The sequence below is a fragment of the Alligator sinensis genome, unplaced genomic scaffold, assembly GCF_000455745.1.
Source record: "Alligator sinensis unplaced genomic scaffold, ASM45574v1 scaffold829_1, whole genome shotgun sequence".
Taxonomy (NCBI): domain Eukaryota; kingdom Metazoa; phylum Chordata; order Crocodylia; family Alligatoridae; genus Alligator; species Alligator sinensis.
In genome coordinates, this window is record NW_005842399.1 from 954,540 (window position 1) to 976,844 (window position 22,305).

The following is a 22,305-nucleotide window of genomic DNA, read 5'->3' on the forward strand; positions in this document are numbered from 1 at the left end:
CCCAAATCGCACTACCATCACTGATTGAAGTCATAGACTTGAGGATGTGAGTGGAGAATCTAATCCTTAAAAAGCCACAGGGTTTCCCTCTCCACCAACTTACCGTGCTGTGATTCCAAAAGTCATGTCTGGAGGCAGGCTTGGTGGGGCTTTCTTAAAGCGACTTCCATCTTCCTCTTTGCAGCGAATGTCCTTGACATGGCGGTACAGGTTGAATTCCCGAGCTGTGACGTAACCAGCCTTAAGAGCTCCACGATTCATGGCTATGTAATTACGTGGCCTCTCCCTTAGGGAAGGAGGCCTGGGCTTCATTGCGTGCCAGTGGCCTATTGCTAAGGCATAGAACAGAATAAAAGAAGCAGAAGAGAAAGGTGTTAAATCATTTGGATGACTCGTCCTAGGTGAATGACTTATTCTGTGCAGAGGGCACAGACTTAAGTCTAGTGCATATAATGCAACAATGCATCGAGGACTTTTTGCAAGTCCTTTGCATAGGGGCAGATTTAGCCAGGTTCACTTCAGTTTGGTTCTCAGTGAGAATCTCAAGAACTGAGGAAAATCCATATCTGACGCAGAGATTTTAATTTTTTTTTCCATGCAAACTGCTTCTCTCCAGGTGGGTTGGAAAAGCCATTTGACAAAGCCTTCATGTCGGTGCTGGATTTTAGTATGGTACCAAAAGCTTGCACAGGAATGGGCCAGTCCATTTACTACGTTTGACTCAGTGCTATTAGAGCTCAGTGGATGGCACCTGCAGTAACCAGGCCAATATAAGGCCCAAGTCAGGAAAAGGAAATCCGTGATTTGCACTGTTTGATGTTGTTCTGACTCAAGCAGGGATAAGCTCACTTGGCGCCCCTTGCAAGTCTCTTGGTCTACATTCCCTAGGTTTCACTGGTGCTACTATACCTATGGCTGGCCACTGATGGCTCCATCCTAGATCAAGATGAGGCCAAGAAAGCTGCTTTCCTAGAAGCTACCAAATGTCACAGACTGCATTCATGTAATTGAGTAAAATGTTAGCATTCCTACTCTCCATCCTTAGCTCAACGGGGAAAAAGGCATATCGTTAACTAGAAACTTGCAAATGATACCTAGGTGGGGTGGACCCACCTCTGATAGCATCACTATCATACCTTCAGGCACACCTCCATCGGTCCCACGAATGCATAACCCATACGTAAAATCGGGGCCTGGAAGAGTGTAGGAACTTCTCCGAGGTTTTCCAAGTTCTGGCTGAAAGAAGAAAGGCAAAGGTCTTGCTTAACAAGTCAGAACCCCTGAAAACAGAATATGTAACAGATTCTGATTAGACAGGCAGACTAAGCCTAGCCCAGAGGAACATCTTAAGAAGTTCCCAATGTTGGGAGCCATATATAGGTGGGTTGGTGTTGTTTTTAAGTAGCATGTCAATTAGACTTGCTCTGAGCAGGCTCAGACAACAGTCCCTAGTTGGAACCTTATCTTCATATGATTAATAAAGATTGTGTTCAGCTGGACTTAGCAACAAGGCAAGGTTTGCAGGAGAGGGTTTGTCCGGTGAAGTTGGGCTAGGAGCACATGTTGGGCCACAACCATTTTCAGCAGTGGTTTGTTTCCTGTTGTGGACAAGCCCTGTAACTACGCTTATTGTCCAAGAAGCGACCTGCAGAAAGAGATGGCCATTGTGGTAAAAATATGTTATAATCTAGTCATTATGATTTTGCAATAACGTTTGTATAGCAGCTGCGTGATAAAAATGTCTCATCTCACTACACAAAGGCTTCACAGCTGAAAACTGTTTGGCTTCACTACACAATTGCTTCTGCATATTATCACACTTGCTTCTGCTAAGGTATATAGGCCAATGATAGATTTACGAGTAGCACTAGACTTCTGCAGATATAGCCAGGAACAGATGCAACAAATAACTCCTTACGAGAGATAAGAGAAGAGGGACAGGGAAAGATGCTGATGTGAAGAACTCAGACCTTGACCGAAGAATGACCGAAATGGACTTAAGGACGGCCCCAGGGAGGAGATTTAAGATGTAAATGAGACATGTATGTAAACCGTCATAGAACATGTACCTGCTAGACATATGTTGTAAGACGTAATACTTGGGCTGCCAATAATTACGCGACACGTTAAAATCTTTTGTTTATGTTAGCTATAAAAAGGAACCCCAGACTCTGTTTGGGGTCTACACGGATTTAAGTAAATTAAGCTCCCTTGTCGAACTTGTTTGCAAACAATAAATCTAAAATTGGACCCAGCCTGTGTGAGAGACTCTCTCCTAGAGTGGATTGGACAAGCCTCCAGGGGCACGAAACTAGCCGTTTGTGCAACACCATGCTTTGTTGAGGAAGTTCTCAGGAACTTTTGCACGTGGCCATGCTTTCTCTCGCCACGTTTCCATTATTCCATTTTTGTTCTGTTGAATGTTATTTTTGTCTTGCCCTAAAAATGAGGTTCTTTGATGTCTGTGTATCCAAACCTTCCAAGTCCTTCATTGCATTTGATGTCCACTAGGCGCCTCGCTCTTCTGCAGCAGTTGTTTGCATCTGCAAGCGAGTTTGGACTGCTGGATGGGAATGATGGTGATGAGCGCAAAAATGCAACCTGATTCATAGATTTCCCTTTCTGCCTAGGGAAAGTCATGTCAGTCTTTGCTTTAGTTTTGCACTGTGCATGTCTGAATCCTGCTCTCCCATTTTCAGATGCATCCAAGCCTTAAAATAAAAATTTGGTGAAAGTCAGCAGGAGTCACTGAACTCAAAGCTGTGTGTGAAATGGTGATGGTTGTATGAATTTGTTCCCAAATCACAAGCTATACTGGATTCCCTGGAAAAGAGGGCCTTGGCATATTTCAAAATGCACAGAGTCAAACTATGGAAATAGTAGATGTCCAGATCTGTTGGGTTAGCTGGGTAAATCCACTTGATTGAACAAGGTGGCTGGAGAGGCTGGCTGCAGATGGTAGCTTTCTAGTGGCTACTGTCATGACCCAATGATTGTGTGCGCGCTTCGGCACTGCAGAATTATTTCCCGCCACATGGAGCTTTCTTTGCACGGTGCAGTTCTCAGCTGCAGAGAGAAAACCCCGGTGCAAAGGAGTTCCCGCCACCCGTATGTAAATTTGTTTCCCAATATTGGCTGTTTCTAAATTATTCCCACGTGGCGGCTAGCGATTGGCTTGCTAGTCGTATAAGAGGCTTGAGCGGTTTCCGCCCAAGTTGTAGAGGACTCCACAACCATCTCGTGGGGACTCTGAGCACGCGGCAGAGTAATAGAAACTTTGTGTGTGTCTCAGAGGAGTTCGGCGGCCTGATCAACCACCAACCTCTTCCCGTCTCATTCGTTAAATTCTTAAGACGTATCTACGGTTTTGCGCGCTCGTCAAGGGTATCCAGAGCTCTCGTGTTTGTTTTTGCGGAGCCTAGCAAACTCCGTGCGTGTGTCTTCAGTGGAGCCTAGCAAACTCCACTTGTGTTTGTCTGTAACCGCAACTCAAGAAAGTTTTTCCTGCCTGCACCGCGACCACCTATGGTGTAAGTAAAACAATCTTTAATTAACCGCTACGAGTCCGTGCCTAATTCTAGTCCGTCGTGCAAAAGTACACGCCCTACCGTTTCGGGCTCCCGGCCACAGCCCGCTGCGCGCCCCCGAAAGCCTTGGACCGCTCCCGGCCCGCACAGCTACAAGCCATTATATCTTCTTTGGCTGCATTTATACCTTTTAGAAATCATGGATTCCTTTAGAAAATGGGAACTGACTGTACAAGAAGATCCTGTTGTGTTTTCGCTCATGGCCAGGAATGATCAATAATTCTTAAGAAGCCAAGTACAGACAACTGGGGTCGGGGGGATGGAGAGGAAAGAAAAGGGAAAATAGTGAGTGGTGGTTGTGGCTCCGAAGAGTAAAACTACGAACACCTGACTGCACATATCCAGGTTCTGGGCTTAATTGACCCCAGTTCACTCCTTTCTTTGGACCATGATCTCCACGGTGACGTAAGCCACGTGCATCTTGAAATCTTATTGACTTTTGAAAGGAAGAGGGCATGGAGGTGGGGGAAGGGGTGGTACCTGGCTGCCAGACAGCCCATGCCCCTGCCTTGCAGACTTCTGCTATCAAATGGTTGGAGCAAGGCCAGGTAATGAAGCCCCCCACTAAAGCAGAGTTTAGCCTGTGTGAATGCATTAAAAACACATCTTTCAGAGACCCTGTGTGCTGGGTCAGCCTGGGAGAAGGGAAGGCCTGAAAGTCTGCTCTAGCTCTATCCCCAGGTGAATGCTTAGAAAGTATCAGCTGTGACACAGTGCTATCAAAGTGCATATTGTTGCACTCCAGAGTCAATATGCTTGTGTGATTAAGGGAGGTATTTACACCTCGGTGGACTAAACCCTGTCCTCCCTACTAAGCCTGAGTATAAACCAAGTGGGTCATGAAAGAGATGGTGGCAAAGGACGGTACATCGCCCTGCTCTAATGCGCAGCACCTGCCTACAGGATTCAGAAAGCCATTCCATTCAGATCTGGAAACGGGTGCATGGAGAGAAAAATAAAACACCTTTTAGATCTCCCCCTTGGCTTTATTTTTATCTATTTTATCTGTTTCTTCACATGGGATTGCTTGGTTACAATCTCTGGGGATGAGCTAATCATTAGTGCTTTCACGTAGACAGGTTTTAGGAACCATGTGGCTGATGAATATTGACCTACCCTTGGCTTTTTCAGTCCTAGCCTGTGGCAGGACCCAGACTCCACCTACCCCTGAGCTGAAGAGCTCTTCAGTGGAGGTGGGGATCTGAATGCGATTGTATCAAATTGCGTTCATCATGGAAGACGTTGGTTGAGGCCTTTTTCCCCTGTTCCCTGGGCTGCAGCAATGGAAATGGAAAATGTGGTGCTTTGTGCCATGGTCTGAATCGCATTTTCTTGCTTACGAGACTATGCAGGTCACTGTTTATTCATTAAGTTTGTTCATTTTCAATTTCCGGCAAACCAGCAAGCGCTGCATTTTACCTAGCCGTGATCAAACACAGGCAAGCTAACTCCCCAAAACTACAGGGCCTGCAAACCCGTAGCTCTAATGCAAACTGTGTTGGATGCAATGTTTGCAAACTTCTTTCCATCCCAAATGGGAAGTGTTTAGGCAGCTCTGGGAAGAACAGTCTGGATTTTGAGAGCTCTCTCGTCACCCAAGAAATAGACTTTCTCATGGCATTTGCTGAAAAGACTTTGCAAAGGTCTGGGGCTTTCTGAATCCACTTCCACCTCTGTGTCTTTCTGCATTGCACCTCTCTTCTTTCCGAGTTGAGGAAGGCCATTTGGTGCCAAAAGCTTATCTAACATCCCTCCTGATTGTATGGTTGGTTCAATGAAAGATATATTGCCAAGCAAGTCTTCCTTCTTGTTGTGGTTACAACATTTCAGCATCCCTGCAGTATGGAAGGCCATTGATTTTTTTTGTGGTGAACAGATATTAGTATTGTGTTCTTCTAGAGAAACTGGAGTACTCCTGGCTAAATCACACGGACAGCCCTCCTTCAAATCTCTTGCTGGGACCAGAACCTGGTTGTCTTCTACGGGCACGGTGCCTAGCAGACTGGGGCTGACCATGGCCTCTGGGTACTATTATACTGTGAATACAGCTTAGTAATAATAAACCATAAATAAAGACGTACTGTGCCTGTTCCAGGGACGCAAGCTGAAGATGTATAAACTGTTGCAAGAAATGATAAACTAGCTTTCATTGTTGATCTATTTTTTTTCTGCCTTTTATAAGGCTTTGGTGTGCTAGCTATTTTTAGGTTTCTTGTCATTGATATACAAGGGAAACGGTGTAGCATTTTTCAAAAACACGAGGGCAGGCGTTTCCCTGGGATCTTAGCCTGAGATCCCAGCAAATGAAGATGCAAGGTCAGAAATTAGTTATTAAAATTGAAGATGTGTGGTTAGGGGAGGAGAAATCCCACTGACAGCCTGGAAAAAGGAGAGGAAAGGCCTGTAACATTGCAAATCTGCTTAATAACACTTAATTGAGTAAATCTTGAATGGGAAGGGAAACGGCAGGAGCAGGATTCTTTAGTGCTTGCAGCCCATCTACTTCCCAGGCCGTGGACCCGATGTCCTTTTCCCCGTGCTTTCAGTAGACGTTGGCACTGCTGTGGATGGGGGGCACAGTACTGGCATTTTGGTTTGATGGCATTTTAGAGCCCCTTTGCCCTGCTGCAATGTGCAAGGACAACAGGGAGTTTAGCCTGATGGGTCAAATCTCCACCAAGGCATGACTCTTATGGACATCAGTGGACCTGGGAGGGTCAGAGTCCCTGTCAGGATTGGATCTCCTTCCTCCCTGAACCCAACCAATCGGATACTCAAGGAAGAACCTGTATTGGTGATGCAAGGAAGGCACCTGAATCAAGGATTAACGTTCGTCTCGTTTGCAAACCAGCAGAGTGGATATAACCGCGTTAGCCCGTTCAGATTGTTTGTCATCAGTTGATTAGACGCACTGCATGACTGAGCATTCGAGAGAAGTGCCCACCGGTGATGGGAAGGCTCCTGATTTCTTTCTCTGACCCACCAACGTTGCCTCTCTTTTAGGTTTAGCCTGTCACAAAGCTGCTTGGCTGGAATACAGATCTGTCTGACAGCTGTCCCCATCAGCAGACAACTTCATTAAACCTCATTAAGATGTCATCTCTCTGCCTTATTTCCCACCTCTCAGCTCTAATTAAAACCATCTCTCTCTCCATCCCAGGCGGTCCTAATTTTCTCTGGGTACCTTCTGCAAGTTTTCTCCTTTTACGACCTGAGCGAGGAAAATCAGGCGTCTTAAATATTGTTTATCTGTTCAGTTCATTCAGAAAAGACTAGCCAAGTGTTTCCCGAAGCATTCCCAGTACCTCCTGCAGAGATCACGTCTCTCCTGGAATGAGAGAGGCATGTGCTTATCACCTGACTGTTTCTATTTGTTCTTTACCGGTGCTTTTATGAGGATCAAATTATACCAGTTCCTCTACAAAGCAGTATACCCCATTTTAAACCGAATGCGCTTTACCCAGCAATTCTTTTCTCAATAGGACTCTCAAATGGAGCCATTGCGCATTGGCGTGTACATGGTCATATGTGTACATGGTCATACATGTACAGTTAATATGAAGCCCATTTGCGCTGCTGCCGTCTGCCGGGTGGGATCAATTGCTCAGCTGCGTGATCTAAACCCTATACTGCAATAGCGCCGGGAGAGAGGTGAATCCGTCACTGCATCAGAGTAATAAAAGCAGTTGAAAATGGGCCCGTGACGGTGTGAATCTGGGATATGCTTAAAATTTGAGACAAAACACAGCCATTTTGGGTGTTCCACGTCTTGTGGCAAACATTTTGGCGTGCCTCGAGCTGAACTGCCAGCTTCTAAACACTCCCTCCTGCTAATCCCTTTATGCAGATTTAGATAGCGAGAGGGATAGAAAAACAGATTGCTAACAGAGTGCTGCGGAGAGAGATGGAGGCATGTATTTTTAATCCCTGTATCGAACGCAGCCCTTCGCCAGGGAGGGGATGCTCTGGAAATTCATGAATTCTCTCGATGCCTTTATTCAGGTGGGGATGCCCGGTCCCCTCCTTGCTGACTCCGTGGCCTTTGGCAGCCTGCAAACCCCACGCCTGTGCATTTTCAATCCATACAGCCCTGTTTCTTTCCTTACCTTCTGTTCTACTTTTCATTACACCCCCTTGTACAGTAAAGCCTCCCATCATGCTGCCATTACTATTATTATTGCTGATTTACTGCACTTGCAGAGTGAAGTGATTGCAGTGACAAGGCCCAGCATTTTTTCCCCCCTTCCCCCCGCGACAGCTTGAAATCAAGCCCCTCATTTGCATTTACATGATCTCGCTGTGCAGCTTATGAGATCGGGAGATTTATTTGCTACTTAGCTTGATGTTTGATTACACTCTAAGAAGGCGGTGAGCTACAAAGTGCGGGGATACATCAGATCTGAGCTACTGAGAGCCTCTGGGGGACAGTAGCTCAACATCAGGTTTAGGTAGATGAGGACGGGAATGTTCAGTGTTTGAAAAAAGGCAAATTTTGAGGCTTTTTTTTTTAAGGGGGTGGGAAAAGAGGAAGCAAAATTTGCCCCCTCCCCCCTTGCTGGAAATGGTTAGTAAAATGTGAATCTTTTTTTTAAAACGGATCCAGGGTAGTTAGCTCTGGAGAAATGCTACCAAGCACTAGCTGGCAGGTACTTTTATATGGAGCCAACTCCTTGCAACTTCCATTCTTGAGCAGAATAATAATAATCAGCAGCAGCAGCACTTGCCATCTTCAAAGCCTTTCATAAACAGTAAAGGTCAAGCTTGAGAGGAGTTTTGCTTGATTAAGGCCCACAATATTTGGTCCTAATTTATTAATCCTCACAACACGTCATTAAGCAATAATCCTTGGATGGCAGCTGGGAAAACTGAGGCAGAGAGGTTAATTGACTTGTGAAAGACTGCAAAATAAATCCAGGGTTGTAGCGGGCACCACGATCTGTATGGGTTCCTGGCTCAGGTTTGTGTTCAGATCTCTAGCTCGAAGTCCCTGCTGCCAGAGTGAAAGTAAAGAGGGCTGCATAATATATCGGTGACACCTGAATATGACTGCTGAAGCAGGACAGTACCTATGACACTTGTTCATAATATGATGCAGATGGGAGAATGAGCCATGTGTGCCAGTACAAATAGGCAATACCCTGTTGCTGCTAAATGCAAAAACCTAATTTATATTGAACAGTAAAGGTTAGACCTTTATGAGCTAACCTCTCCAGCCCCTATTCCTGTGTCCTACACAACCAGCCCAGTGCATTCAGCGAGACTCTTGTAGTGAATAAATGACTGGTACATTAATAAGAGACTCAAAACCCCAATACTCAATGGCTAATATTAGCGCCATCAGCTTCACCTCGCCCACACTGCACATATTTAATATCGGCTATTATACTTGATAGGGTAATGACTTAACCAAAACACTTGATGCTGGGTGAGTTGAAGCTGAGTTTTGAGAGTTTTTAAATAACCTGGGTGTTGCACAACACAATGTTTTTTAAAGGAGAAGAAGAGCTAAATGGTCCTTGTGCTAGATGCAGCTATGGTTTTCTAGTCCCCCAACAATTCTGCTGCAAAAATCCCACAGCATGGGGAGAAATGCACTTCCTGGTGTAAGTGGTCAGGTAGTGCTGTCTGCATCAATTTGCCCCTCCAGGCAAGTGCGCAGGATGAACACCATTTACAAGGTGGGGCAGTAGAAGCCACATGGGACAGGAGAGCAATTAACAGGAAATGATGATATCAGGGCTGGAAGGGTGATGTAGCTCACCTTGTTCTCCCAGTTGCCTTTTGTGCTACATCCTCATTATGCTTTTTATGTTCTCAATGAAGGCCAAACTAACTTGCAGCTACACCCATGGTCAGTTCATTGAACCCAGTCCTCTGCTGGTGATAGCTGGCACGTTGCCTTCAGTGGAGCTGAACCAATTTGCACCACCTGCAGACCTTGCCCACTGACTTTGAGGTTGCTCGGGTTTATCCGAGGACATTTGGACTTCAGTCTGCATCTTGACTTATGGGCCTGGACCTTACACAGGCCTTGGGGACCTCTTATTAGGCATCTCGCCCAGGCAAGGACTACAAAATCAGACCCTTTGGCTGGCTGTGGAGATTAAAGGGAGAGTACATGGCTGAAACAGAGTATGAAGGAGCCAATGGACATAGTTTTGGTGCTGAACGTTAGCCCATCGAACACTGGGCCAAGCTTCATTGCTCTCCTGCCCCAGGTCAAACACCGAGTTTTCACAGGAACCTCAGCACAATAACAGACTGACTACAATAAGCATTCAGCAAGTGACCAAGTTCTCAGGATGGTACATACCTTTCCATTTACACCTTTTTTCTTATTGTATTAGAGACCCCAGATATTAGTGATTGGCATTCTAGAAACACTGCGCTGCCTAGAATACTGTCATTATTTTGCCTGGAAACCTGAGAGAGATTTTCTTTAAAACATGCAGTGATGTTTCAGGTTTTTGTTGGAAGGGGAAATGTTCCTTTTCCCACCTTTCTTGTTGGGTTTTTTGGGTTTTTAACTTTCTTCCTTCCTTAATACATTTGCATAGACAAAAGGCAAAGAAGTGGGGAAGGGGAGCCGAAGGGGGGTGAATAAAAGGACAGAAAAAGCAAAAAACTGAAACCCCCAAATACTCCAGTTTTGGGTTCTTTGCTGACAGCTCAGAAAACTTTCAAAAGAAACCGACTGCTTTGACAAAAAGCTCGTTCTTTAAAAATAAATAAATAAATAAATAATGTTCCAGTTAATTTTTTTCACCAGCTCTAATAAACCCCATAGAAACTATAACAGAAGCCCTGAGCACAGATTAGTTTGGTTAATGACTGAAATATTAGTTGGGCTGAGACGAAAGAGAAAAAAGAATGACTTAATTATAGCGATTCTTAACATGGATTTTTACATGTCCTCATAAGAGAAAGTTGTAATATGGATCAGAAAAAATGCTAAGGAAATTCACTAGTACATTGGACTCATTCTCTGTATTATGGAAAATGTCTTGGGAGGAGTTCACTTATCACCTTTGTGTTGAGTATAAAATTAACATAGAAACCAAAGGGTGATCCTCTGCTACAATGGCCTTGCTCCGAGGATACTCCGCAGAAGGCCTTTCTTGCCCCTTTCCGCTGTCAGGACACAGAACAGACTCCAACGCCTCGTTCAAGTGTGGGGAGGAGAAAACAGGATGGCTCATCGGCCTTCACCAGGATTGTTAATAGCTGAGGGAGTATATGAAGAAACTTGCTCGAGGGTACCTGTAAATCAGTGGCAGAGCCAGTTGGTACCCATCTACTGCCTTCTACCGTGCTCATGCCATCTTGCATACAACACTGGGAGGCAATAATAAAATTAAACAGCCGGCGGGTGTCTGATTTGGTCGGGAAATGAGTGAAAGGTCAAAAGTGTTGAACAGCAATTGCGAGCGAGTCTTGCAAGTTGGGAGTGAATCTTGGATAAATAAGTAAGACAGCGACAGGAATACTTCAGAAAGAGAATCAAAGAGCTACTGGACTGTTTCAAGTTTTGACAAGAGCAAGGGTCATTCTCTTTTCATTTATTTCTTTTTATTTTTTATAGAATCATTGAAAGGCACGTCATGTAGTTTTGGAAGGGAAAATGTGTTCTTCCTAGTGATTTTTTTTTTTCCTGCCAAGGGAGAGATCCAGCCTCAGCTCCAGTAACTTGTACTGTGATGTATTTCACTATATTTTTGTCCAGAGGAATTTCAAGAAGTAGTTAAGCTAGGGATGGAGAGAGCAGGATGGGTTTGAGTGCTCGTGAGAACTGGCACTGAGATAGCAGTCATCCTGCAGCCTTTAAGGTGAGACCTGGTGACAGGACACAAGCCCTGTGTCTCAGTTTCACGGATGGGAGTTGCAAGGTTTAATGTTTGTAGAGGACCTGGAGGAGGAAGTGCTAAGTGCTCTGCCTGGCTTTGAAACGCTTTCCCTGTGTAAGAGTTGCTTTCCAAATAATGAAAACCTCCGAGACTTGTGAGGGTAGGTCGGCCGGGGTCACCCCTCTACGGGTTAGATTTCATGGCCCTTACCTCCGCTATTGCAAACTGGTTGCAAGTGGCACCTTCATGCCTGTTTGGCTTATCTGCATTCAGAGGTCACCAGCCTCCACTGAATTAAAGATCTCATGACACATCTAAGGACTGTCTCTCAGTGTAGTTCAAACATTGAAAATAAGGGTGATCAGGCTGAACCTTTGCAGCCACCTACATGTGCTAAAGGGTTGACAACTCTGTGCCTGGGTAATAAATTACTAGGTTCAAAACACTTCATAACTTCTGAGGCAGACTTGTCTGGGGAGGCAAGACTAAGTAGTTGCACAAAACCAGAGAGCACCTGCCCCAATCCCTCCTAATTCCCTCTTCTTCCCAACCAGCTACCATAAACCTTGCCCCAAGTTGTTCATGGCCCTTCTCTCAGTCTTTATGAACTCAGTTTAGTTGCACTTTTGCAATAGGGTTTCTTTTGGTTCTGGCTTGTTGAGCGGACTGCAGACACTGGAGTAGGATGGATTCTGGAAGTGCATCAGGCTTGGAAGATGGACGCGACTTCAAGGTTATGCCATACCTAACTGGAGATTTAGCCCTCCTTTTCCACCTCCTCCTGCCTCGTGAGCTGCTTTCTAGCTTTCACTTGACTAGAAGATGATTTTTTATTTAATGCTTGGAATTTGGGATCTGTCCCTAAGCCTTAAGCCTCCTGATTGCCTTATTCATGTGTTTGGGCTGAAGAGGTGGTAACTTGCCCTTGACAGGGCCTGAGAGAAGGCTGCATGGCAGTGTGTAGGGTGAGTTGGATTGGGAGGTAGGACAGCTGGAGCGACATCTCCTTTTCTGCTTTATGCCATGTCTCATCCTACTCTCTGATGGCAGGCAACAATGCGGTGGCAACTGGCTGATGGAGCAGTGTGGAGTACGTGGTATTAATATGTGGCTGTAAGTTCTGTAGTTTAAAGCAGAAATGCATGCTCCCCTCTAGCTCCTGGAGAGTATGGGAGAGCGTCAGGGTAGAACTCTATTTAAGTTGCTCCTTGTGAAAGGAAAGGTGCTATGCTCTCAAAGCCCCCTTTGAAAATAAGTGATTAAAATGCTTGAATGGCTCTCTGAGGCAGGATGGAGAGTGAGAGGGGTAAGTTTCCTGGGTTCGATTTTTCAGGATTTTAGAGAAGCGTAAGTGTGAAGTCCACAGCCCGAAGACGCAGTCAGTAGGGGCTATACACCAGAGTGAGAAGACGGGATGGTGTTGAGGTTAAAGCACTAGATGGGGTCCCGTGAATTCAGTTCTTGGGTTCGCCTCCTACAACCCGTCTCATTTGGCAAAGCAGGTGAAACCATGGCCCTATTGGAGTGGCTCTTTACTTTGGTGGGGCCTGCTTTTAACTCTCAGAGCTCAAAGCAACCTTAGCTCTTCCTAACTGGAGATCAAAACACACCCACTTCTTCATGGTTTGGCTGTCCTGTGTATTGCAATAGTGAATTCCTCCAGCAAGGAGCATACACGTGCGTATGCCCAGAACCTAGAGCAATGGGGTCATAATCCTGTGGGTACTTCTGGTACACAAGTGACGATAAAAGGTTGCAGGGGAGGCTTCAGAGAGAGAATGGAAGTACGTGCATCCATGGGAGAGAGACTGCCTTCTGGTACAGTAGCTTCATGCAAGAACTGTTTGTACTTAGCTTTTAGTCTTGAAAATTACCATGAGATATGCTATTACAATTAATCATTAAAGACTTAAGAAAGAGGATACCCCATTACATAAAAGACTCCAGTGATGATCTTTATCCAACTTGTAAAATGGGCAGACCTGATGGGACTGAATAATTTTCCTCTCATCTGCACAAAATCATGAATGCTAGTCAGACCTCGAGTCTGAAGTGAACACTGTGAGACCAGCCTATAATTACCAAAATAGAAAAAAAGAACAGCGTTTTCTAATGAATGACAAGCCACTAGGTGGAAATCTAATTTGGTCTAATTAAGCAGCCTTTGTGAGGATTTGTCTTTAGATGAAAAGAGGGAGCCAAAGAGATCTAAATGCAAATGAACTCTATCGTTTTGGTTTTAAAGGGCCAGCCAGATATGAAAGTATTTACGGACCCAGTACTTTCATTCTTCTTTAGCACTGGCCTTTTAGTTTTCACTTGAGAACTACAATTTGCTCCCAGTTTCTGGGAACTTGTAAATAGTTATTGTCCTGTTTCTTGACTTCTAATGTACTGCTAGGTTAGGCAACTTGGGCATGACAATGCCCCACATGTTACTGTCTTGTTTTCCATATAACTTGGCTCTTTTGATACAGCCTTGGAGAGAAGATGGTGGCTTCTGGAATATCAAATTTCAAGTTTGCGCTGTCCAGGTCTGTGGGGGGTTTGCTATTGAACCCAGAGCTCTCTGCTTATCTTGCTGGCTACACAGCGAATTACTTTATCATTCATAAATGAACAGGCTCTTGTTCAATAGTGCTCTCTCCGCTGATTCCACTGTGACAGTCATTCAGCAAGTGCAAAGCAGAAAGGTGAAATCTATTGAGGTGTTTCTTTCTGATCAAAATGCAAATGCTGAAAACTTAGCTTCCTTCTGTTGTTAACTTTGCTTTCAATTTTTGGCCAAATTGGAGTCTCTTGCCAGTGTTTAGGGCCAGAAAAGTGAATCTGCCCTCTCTAATGATGGTGTAATGGGTGATTTATGCACACCGGAGCATTTCTTCTCCAAAGCTAGCAAGCAAGGAAGGAGAGACTTCTTGCACTGAATGCATCACTCAAGGATGGGTGGCGGGAAGGAAAGGGGACAGGTGGCCCGGGCATAATGGGTGCGTATGCAGTTGGGCCGGAGCTGCAAAGTTTTAGGCCAAACCTGAACTTTCCAAAACTCACAGGTTGTCACATCTTGGCCCTTGGCTTGAGCCTATCACTGGGTGTGGATGCCCAAATTGAAGGAGAGCACATTTAGATTGGACATCAGGAAAAAATTCTTTACAGTGAGGGTTGCCAAAATATGGAATACACTTCCAAGGGAGGTGGTGCTGTCCCTCTTTCCTGCCCGGGGCAGGGGTCGGACTCGATGACCTAATAGGTCCCTTCCAACGCTAAAATCTATGAAATGCCATGATACTCGCCTCCTTGTGACTCCTAGAATGACCAAGACTTTGTGGCTATGGATAAAAGAACAAGGTGGGGTGAATTCAAAGTGGGTGGGTGCCTGCCATGCCTCTGCAGTAAGCGTGCATGTGCTTGCTCTGTAGTAAGTGAAAGCTAAATTGTGGTAGCTTATCCTTCCTGTCATTAGAGCATGGGACTAGGTGTCCACACTTGTGGTTCCTTTCTGGCTCTGATGCTTTCTCTGTTCCTCAGATTCCTGACATAAGGAAACCTGCTTCACTCCTGACACAAGCCTCCTTGTTCAACCCTAAGAAAATCTCTCTGTAACTCTGAGGTTGGCCCTGACTTGCACCCAATGCAACCCCAAAGCCAAGCTAGTTCCTCCACACCTTCCTCAGAAATCATTCTGGGCTTAATAGAGAGCAATGGACAGACAACATGATATGAGGGGAGTTGAAAGTATCACTGAAACCAGAATGTGGGCTCAGGCCTTTCTAAGGATGGAAGGTGACTAAACTGTGCTGACAGCTGCAGTCAGATTCACTTTCCCCTGGCATAAAACTCCGAGTCTTGGGGCTGAATCTCAGTCTTAAATATTATTGCCTTTAGTGTAGTTACCGTGTCCACTGAAAGGCAGAATTTGACCACGGACAGTACCTCTAGTGACCTCTAGAACAAAATATATGTGCCTAGCAAGCAATCTTAAATGTAGGTAACCCCCTTGTTTAAGGTTTTCCACTGAAACTTTGCACTGAATAACACTGGGGTATTTACAATAGAAAGGTCCCAACTTCTGATACCTCCTGTACAAAATCATCTTTGTTTTCATAGTAGAGAAGTTAGTGTTCCTTATCAAAAAGGATGCTGTTTCTTTAATGTAATAAAACCTCAGCAGGACAGAACATCTTCACTTGACTATCCCCCACTATTCCCATAAGAAATCAAATGTAATCCTATTTAAGAAGCTTTAAATAATTTTGAGCTTTCATATTGACTTATTAAAATGAAGCTTAAAAAACGCCTTCATTGCAATCCCTTTACAAGGGTCAGGGATATAACATTTGAAGGAATATGATTAGTAGATCAGGTGGAAAGATATAGGCAGCAGGGTCCAATTTTACAATATAAAGTGTGATTTATTCTCTTCTCCACCCCTTCCTTTACACTGGAAGGTGACTAAGTTAAAAAAAAAAAAAAAAAAAAAGCAGCACCTTCTTACTAAACAGATCTGCTCCCTGTGTCTTAATGAGATCACCTTTTTAAGCTTTTACTGTGTTTTAATCTCAGATCTGCAGAGCCACTAAGGTAGAAGGAACTGGATTCTAGTCCTTCCAACTAAAAAAAAATGCACCAATGAACAGATCAGTTATACTTGTGCAAACGCAGCGGCTGTCACAGAGGACACCGTCATAAGATAATGAAGATGCAAATATGTCACAGAGTACGTTGGGGTTGCAGATGTCGGGGATGGTACGTTGGGGCCTCCAGAACCTTTATTACTGCAGGGTGGTGAGTGAGAAGCTCAGGACTCTTACTGGCTTTCAGAGATGGGGTGGGAGGAAGGGAGGGTACAAGACGACCAAAAATAACCCCTTTTCTGGTAAATTGAGCACGTTTGTTAAAACTCTTGGCAGACTGTCATGGAATTCCCCAATTTCTCCAAAATGACACTTCATAGAGAGATTGCACTTTAAAGCAAAAGGCTGCAATGGCTTCAAATGTCCCTCAAAAGGTCTAGGAAGAAATCCTTAGCCTCTTGCAGTCCGTAGGAGTTTTGCTATTCATTTCAGCGATGCCCGGATTTCGCTTCCAGAAGCTGAAACTTATTGGATGTTGCGGCTGCCTAAAGAGAAGAAATGCTCTAGGAAGCACTTATGCTATTTGTAAGGTCAGGAAAGAAAAAAAGCCTAACCGTTTCAGGTGCACCAGAATTGACTTGGTAGTACTCAACCTAAGGGCACCTGTCTCAAAATATGGAGTGAAATAGCTGCACTAATATTCCCTCTGTGTACATGCACATGAGTTGTAAGGGTGGGCTTTATGGAGTATCTTCTTTTGCACAGCTTCTAGCTTCGGCTTTTGTCACCGACGTGTTTTTGTGATATGAACAGGGCAGGATCTGCTATTCTGAAGTGGCCCAGCGTATTTACTTCTCCGTGCCCCCCTCCTGCCTCTCCCCTGACAGTGACGTCGCGTCAAGGAAACATACAGCCTCTAATAATTGTATCCGTCATGAATGCAATGGGGATGTATCTGTGTACACAGTGGGTCAGGTTCAGCTTTCACCCACTGACTTGAGAATATTTGCGGGTGTAACAGAGAGCTGATTTCAGCCTCTGATTGTTAGAAAAATCAGATCAAATGAACAGAAGAGAGGAAGCAGAGATGGGTGAAGATATAGAGGAAAATTCTACCAGGTGTGACACCCATGCAATTCAACTGAAATCATTTCAAGTGCAGGGATATAAATGAGGACAGAATTTGCCCCCGGATTTTCAGGTATATAAAACCAAGTGGGGTCCTAGCTGCACCAGCAGTTACAAACCAAGCTCCTACGAAGCCCCGAGAGGCTTGCACGTGTCGGCGAGGGAAGAATCTGGCCCATAGCGTTTACTCTGTCCTACAGCAAAATGGATTCAGCACGCTGCAATTTAACTGCAGACCCTAGCAAGCAAAATCGCACCCTGCTCATTACACTTACAGTCGTTGCCGTGAAATCCTAATGTGTCAAACTGTTTCTCCGGGAAATAATGTGACTAATAACTTTACAGCTGCCTAAGGCTGGACTTTGGTCAAGGCTGTCATGGAGTCTATGATTTTCATGGGGTTTTTTGAGAAATATCCATGATTTTGACATGTTGGGGCTCTCGTGTGTGAGCGAGCGAGGGAGATGGGAGGCATAACAGCTGAGCAAACTTCACTGAGCGCTGTAATGTGAAACCTTGGGCTGTGTGGGAGACAAACCGATCCCACCAGGGGCTGAGTGCCTTCTGTTCCCTATGGAGTCAATGGGAGTCAAGCGTGATTGACACCTAGTGGCATCTTGCCCAGAGAGCAGGAGCAGGAAAATTGCCTTGACATCAAGGGCCAGACCAGCGAACATTTGATGAGGTCTTTAATTCCTCACGGGATCATTGCGAGGTTTTCGTTCTTATTCTGCTTCACCTTGCTATTTTTTTTTTGTATCAACAGTCTGGGAAGCCAGGTTGGGATTGCAAAGGTAACACAAGATATTTGCCTCCAAGGGTCAAAGCTACTGTCATAGCCTGTGGCCTCTTCTTGCTTATGCTAAAAATGTGGGGACTGTTCTTCAAAGTACAAAAGAATTGTCATCATATTTGCCCTTTGTTTAACTAGATTTTCTTTAATCCTGCTTGTGATTTTCCTCGTTATTTTCTCCACCCAATTGTAAAATCCTAGCTTTACTCGCTTTGGTTTTGTCTTTACTCATTAATTTTGTTCAAAGCCTAAAACATCAAGGGTCAAATGCTGCTCAACTGATATGCATGAGTAATCCCACTGGCTTCAGAAGGGCTACTCTTGTGACCAAGGCAAGCAAGAGTTGGCCCTAAAAACCCACTTCATAATTGCATCCTATTTGCTAAATCAGATGTTTTATGTGCTTAGCAATTGTGTGTGTTCCCTACTTACTCAACTATTACAAAAGGATTCTGCTCTGTTGGAGTTCTGACCCATATTTTCTCTTCTGCAGTCCAAATTTGGCTGCTAAAAAGTAAAGAAAAATATATATTTGTCTTATCATCTCTCCCCCAACCCCTGTTCAGCTGCTGTGGTATTTTCCTTCATTATGCTGCTGCCTCAGACAGTAAACCTCTCTAATTTCCTACATCGCAGCTATTTATTTAAATGCTAACTCGCATTATGAAGTGATAATCCACAAGCGCAGGAGATAATTTATGAAGCATTTAAATTAAGAGGAGCAGCTAATTGGGAGCATGTGTCTTATAAGCCTTGCTAACACCAGAAAACTACAAATTAGGGAGAAAATGGAAGATATTTTTATCTTGCTGTTTTTTTTTCTTTTGTAATGCACTAAGGAAAAATATTACCAGGCATCACACAAACACTGCTGCTCACAGAAGTCTACTATTCCTTTTCTGTTTGTGTTTGACTAACTATAAAGCAGACGATGCTTTCATTATTACAAATACCTCACTACAGCACACAAAATAGTCTTTGCTCCTGAAGAAGGTGCAGTAAAGGGTTGGGGTTTGGAGGGTTTTTTGCCTTCAATAACGTGGAATAAATTTTCCGGGAGAGGTTCCCTTCTCAGTCACACGCATTAATTTTAAAGAGCAAAGACTCTCTGGTTATATAGGGATGTTAAAATGCATTTAATTTAGGACTGCATCATGTTGTAAGAGTTTTATAGGTTCCGGTTGAGATTAGAATTGGTATAAATGGCCGTGAACCAGAGGAGAGTAAATTTAACGTGGCCACAAGATTGGACAGAATATTGGTTCAATGTACGTGGAAGTGAAGTACTCTGTTTAGGTTTGGGGCTTATATTACCAACCTAAATCTCAGCAGGGTTCAGAGGAGGTAGCTCTTAAGGGCAAAGGATGAGCAGAATCCAAGTACTGATGCATCCTGGTGCATGCAGTTCCCAAAGGGGCAGCCGGACACTACAGCAGCAGTACTTTTAGGTAGCACAGTCACAGTGGCCATCACGCGACCTGTTCCCTAAACTACTCTAGGGATGGGGCTGAACTTGTACGAGTGGTCTCAGCCCATGGTGGCATTGGACAGCTGTTCTGAAAGCATGTAAATGCCCAGATGTGAACGATGCCTATCCCGTGCCAACAGATACTCCAGAGTTTCCACATTGGTTCCACCAATCTGCTACCATAAATAGGAAAATGGAAATGTGGTTGCTTCTAGAAAATTAATTCTTGCTTTCGCGGAGTGCGGCGTTTTCTCGGTTGCTCTATCACTTGCCGTTACTTGCTGAGGTCAGGCATTTCAGCCTTATTGGCTATCAAAACTCTGATCGCAAGGGCTACGCTGCTCTGTTTCTGTAGGAGTGGGAGTGCTTTGGCAGAGATGGTCTCTGGGGGGGTGGTCCAAACAAAGAAACTGTGTTTGTGGAACCCGGAAGGAGCTACATGAGGATAAATAGCAAGACCTGCACGGTTTGGCTGGAAGGCGCTATGGAAGCACATGTAGATTAAGCACAGGCATATGAGCGTGCATTGTGTACATGGAATATCTTTGCTTGGCTGTTTCTGCTCTTTCAGAGAGCCCCGTGCATGTATCCTGTCAAAAGCAGTCAGCAAAACAGGCTCTGGCATTATCGGCCTTGCTCCTCAGTCCAAAGGAAACCATAAATCAGAAACTTCAATCACGTCTTTATGGTCATTCAGTAAACAGAGATGGAGGATTTATTCAACATGGGACAGCAAAGAGGAAACTGCAGGGGGTTATTGCAGGAGATATTGGTTTAGCTAAGGCAGAAGTGCTCCCAGGGGCCTCTCGAGGGACGAGACGATGAACAATGACACCAATGACAATAACAAGGCAATTATGGGGAAGAGGGGGGGAGGGGGTAGCATTTTGTTAAAGATAGATAAGTTTCCATACAATACCCACTGTGAGGCTTTTTGTGCTTTTCAGGTGTACCTTTTCATTAGTTGTCCAAGTCCTAAAAATGCACCAAATGCTTATGTGGGACCTGTATTTCTTTTAGAAGATTAGGGAAACCCTCCCCTGTATAAATTAGGACTAAAGTCTTGTTCCTCACCACCAGGTTCTGGGGATCTTTGTGCAGGGAGGGAACATGGAAACCTTCATACCAGGCTCCAAAATGGGCTATATGTGAAGCCGTAGGTCTTCAGTGAACCCTGTGGCTTTGCAAATCACCTCTTCAGAGGGGAATGGTTGGGGGTGCCGGGTGACTGAGGGTATGCTAATCCTGCCCCAACCACCTGTGAGCTGTGGAGGATGGGGTCTCCCCAGATCGGACCTCCACAGCACACCTGGATGGTGGCGACACTAAGGCTGGGGCTCTGACATTCAGTCCTCCCCTTCAGCAGCACACCAACATCACATCCCGCTACATCAGGGCCTGCCATGGCTGCAGAGGGAGGCCTGGGACAAGGCCAGTAGAGGTTCTAGGAGTAATTATGAGGAGACTCTGGAAATGTAGGTAGAAGCAGGTAAACCTTTGCTTTTGTCTCCTATCTGGTACAACCAGACCTCTGCTGACATGGTTGCTGATGTAAATTGACCCAAAGAGGCCACTTGAGATGACTCGCTGGACTGATGTGCAACTACTGCCTTGTCCACTTGCAACACCTTGCTGAGTGGAGCTTTGTTTTTCAGTTTTTTAAGCAGGATGAAGACAACTTGTTTCTCCGTGATGGGATCTATAGATAGGTACCCAAATCAGTCAACTAGACCCAAACTGATTGTCCTATTGAAATCAATCATGGGGCTACGTACACAAGTAAAGAAAGTGAATTTTTGGGTTAGAATGCCTACCATCTTGGCTCACTACTTGTGTATAAAGTACTTGGTCAGGGAGAACTGTCCAACCACTTATTTCTAATGTGCTAAGCTACTTATCTTAGGTCTTTTCCCTTTCCCTAAAGCCAAAAGAGGAAACCACGAGAGCCCAGGCATTGTCTGGACTTAGATACAGAGAATAAAGAGGCTAGGGAGCTGGACAAATGGCCACAACACCCACTTACTGGAACTGTATCTGCTTTCACAAGAGTGCAGAGCAAAGACTTAAGTGGGAGCTACTGAGTCAAGTCCTGGTTTAAGGCATGCTATCTCATCACCCTGTTCCCCATCACAGCCTGATTGAAACCAGCTGCATGCATGGATCTCCCTTACCCAGAACCCAATACAGAGACCTGATTTACAAGGGGAAAAATAAAGGTACAGAAGCTTTGCTTGGAAGGGATTGAAGCTCCTAAGCGTCCTTGGGAGAGTTGGACCCTACTGCCACTGACAATAGATTAGGCTTTTGGTGCAATCTGCATATTTCCAGGGCACATTAGAGAAGTGAAGACAAATCTTTTTTCCTGGTTCTAAAGAGGCACCAAAGTGATTCATCCCCCGCCCCTCTCCTTCTTCCCCTCCCACCACAGTAACGGCTTTCCTTTGCCTTCCTCTTTCCTCACAAGCCCCAAGCAGTTTGTTTTTGCCTGCAGAAAATTTGAAATATTGCAAAGGGGGTACAGGCAGCGCTCCCTGCGGCCTTGCCCCCAATGGCACGAATGCAGACATAAAATAACCAAGCACCATCAGTAACCTGTCGCCAAAGCCCCGCTACGAGGCGAGAGTTTTCCTCCCTGCCGTGGCTGTTAGCTGCAATGTATTTCTCCCTGCACTAAGCACCGTCTTTCCCAGGGCCGCATTACAATGATTTATAAACCCCATTTCTGTGGAAAACTAATAGATCAAAGTGAGGAGAAGGAAAAGGAGACAAGAGCAGCTGGAGGAAGATATTGAAGCATGAAACAAAAACACAAATGAAAAACTAGTTTGTGGCACTAGTGAGCTGTTCTGCACTGCACTTTTATTATAGAAAAATAATAGGGGCATCTGTATTTTAATCCACTTTTTCAAAG

At 44.8% G+C, this 22,305-nt stretch overlaps 1 protein-coding gene across 1 annotated transcript in view; it reads right to left on the bottom strand.

The window, feature by feature from the left end:
• Positions 1–22,305, bottom strand: part of CFAP77 (cilia and flagella associated protein 77) — a 91,237-nt gene that overhangs the window by 35,343 nt on the left and 33,589 nt on the right. Inside the window, exons 2-3 of the mRNA XM_014522805.2 lie at positions 1,137–1,236; positions 104–332 (exon numbers count right to left, since the gene is read on the bottom strand). Of these exons, the coding sequence (XP_014378291.1) occupies positions 104–332; positions 1,137–1,236 (329 nt within the window). The remainder of the gene's footprint in view (positions 1–103; positions 333–1,136; positions 1,237–22,305) is intronic.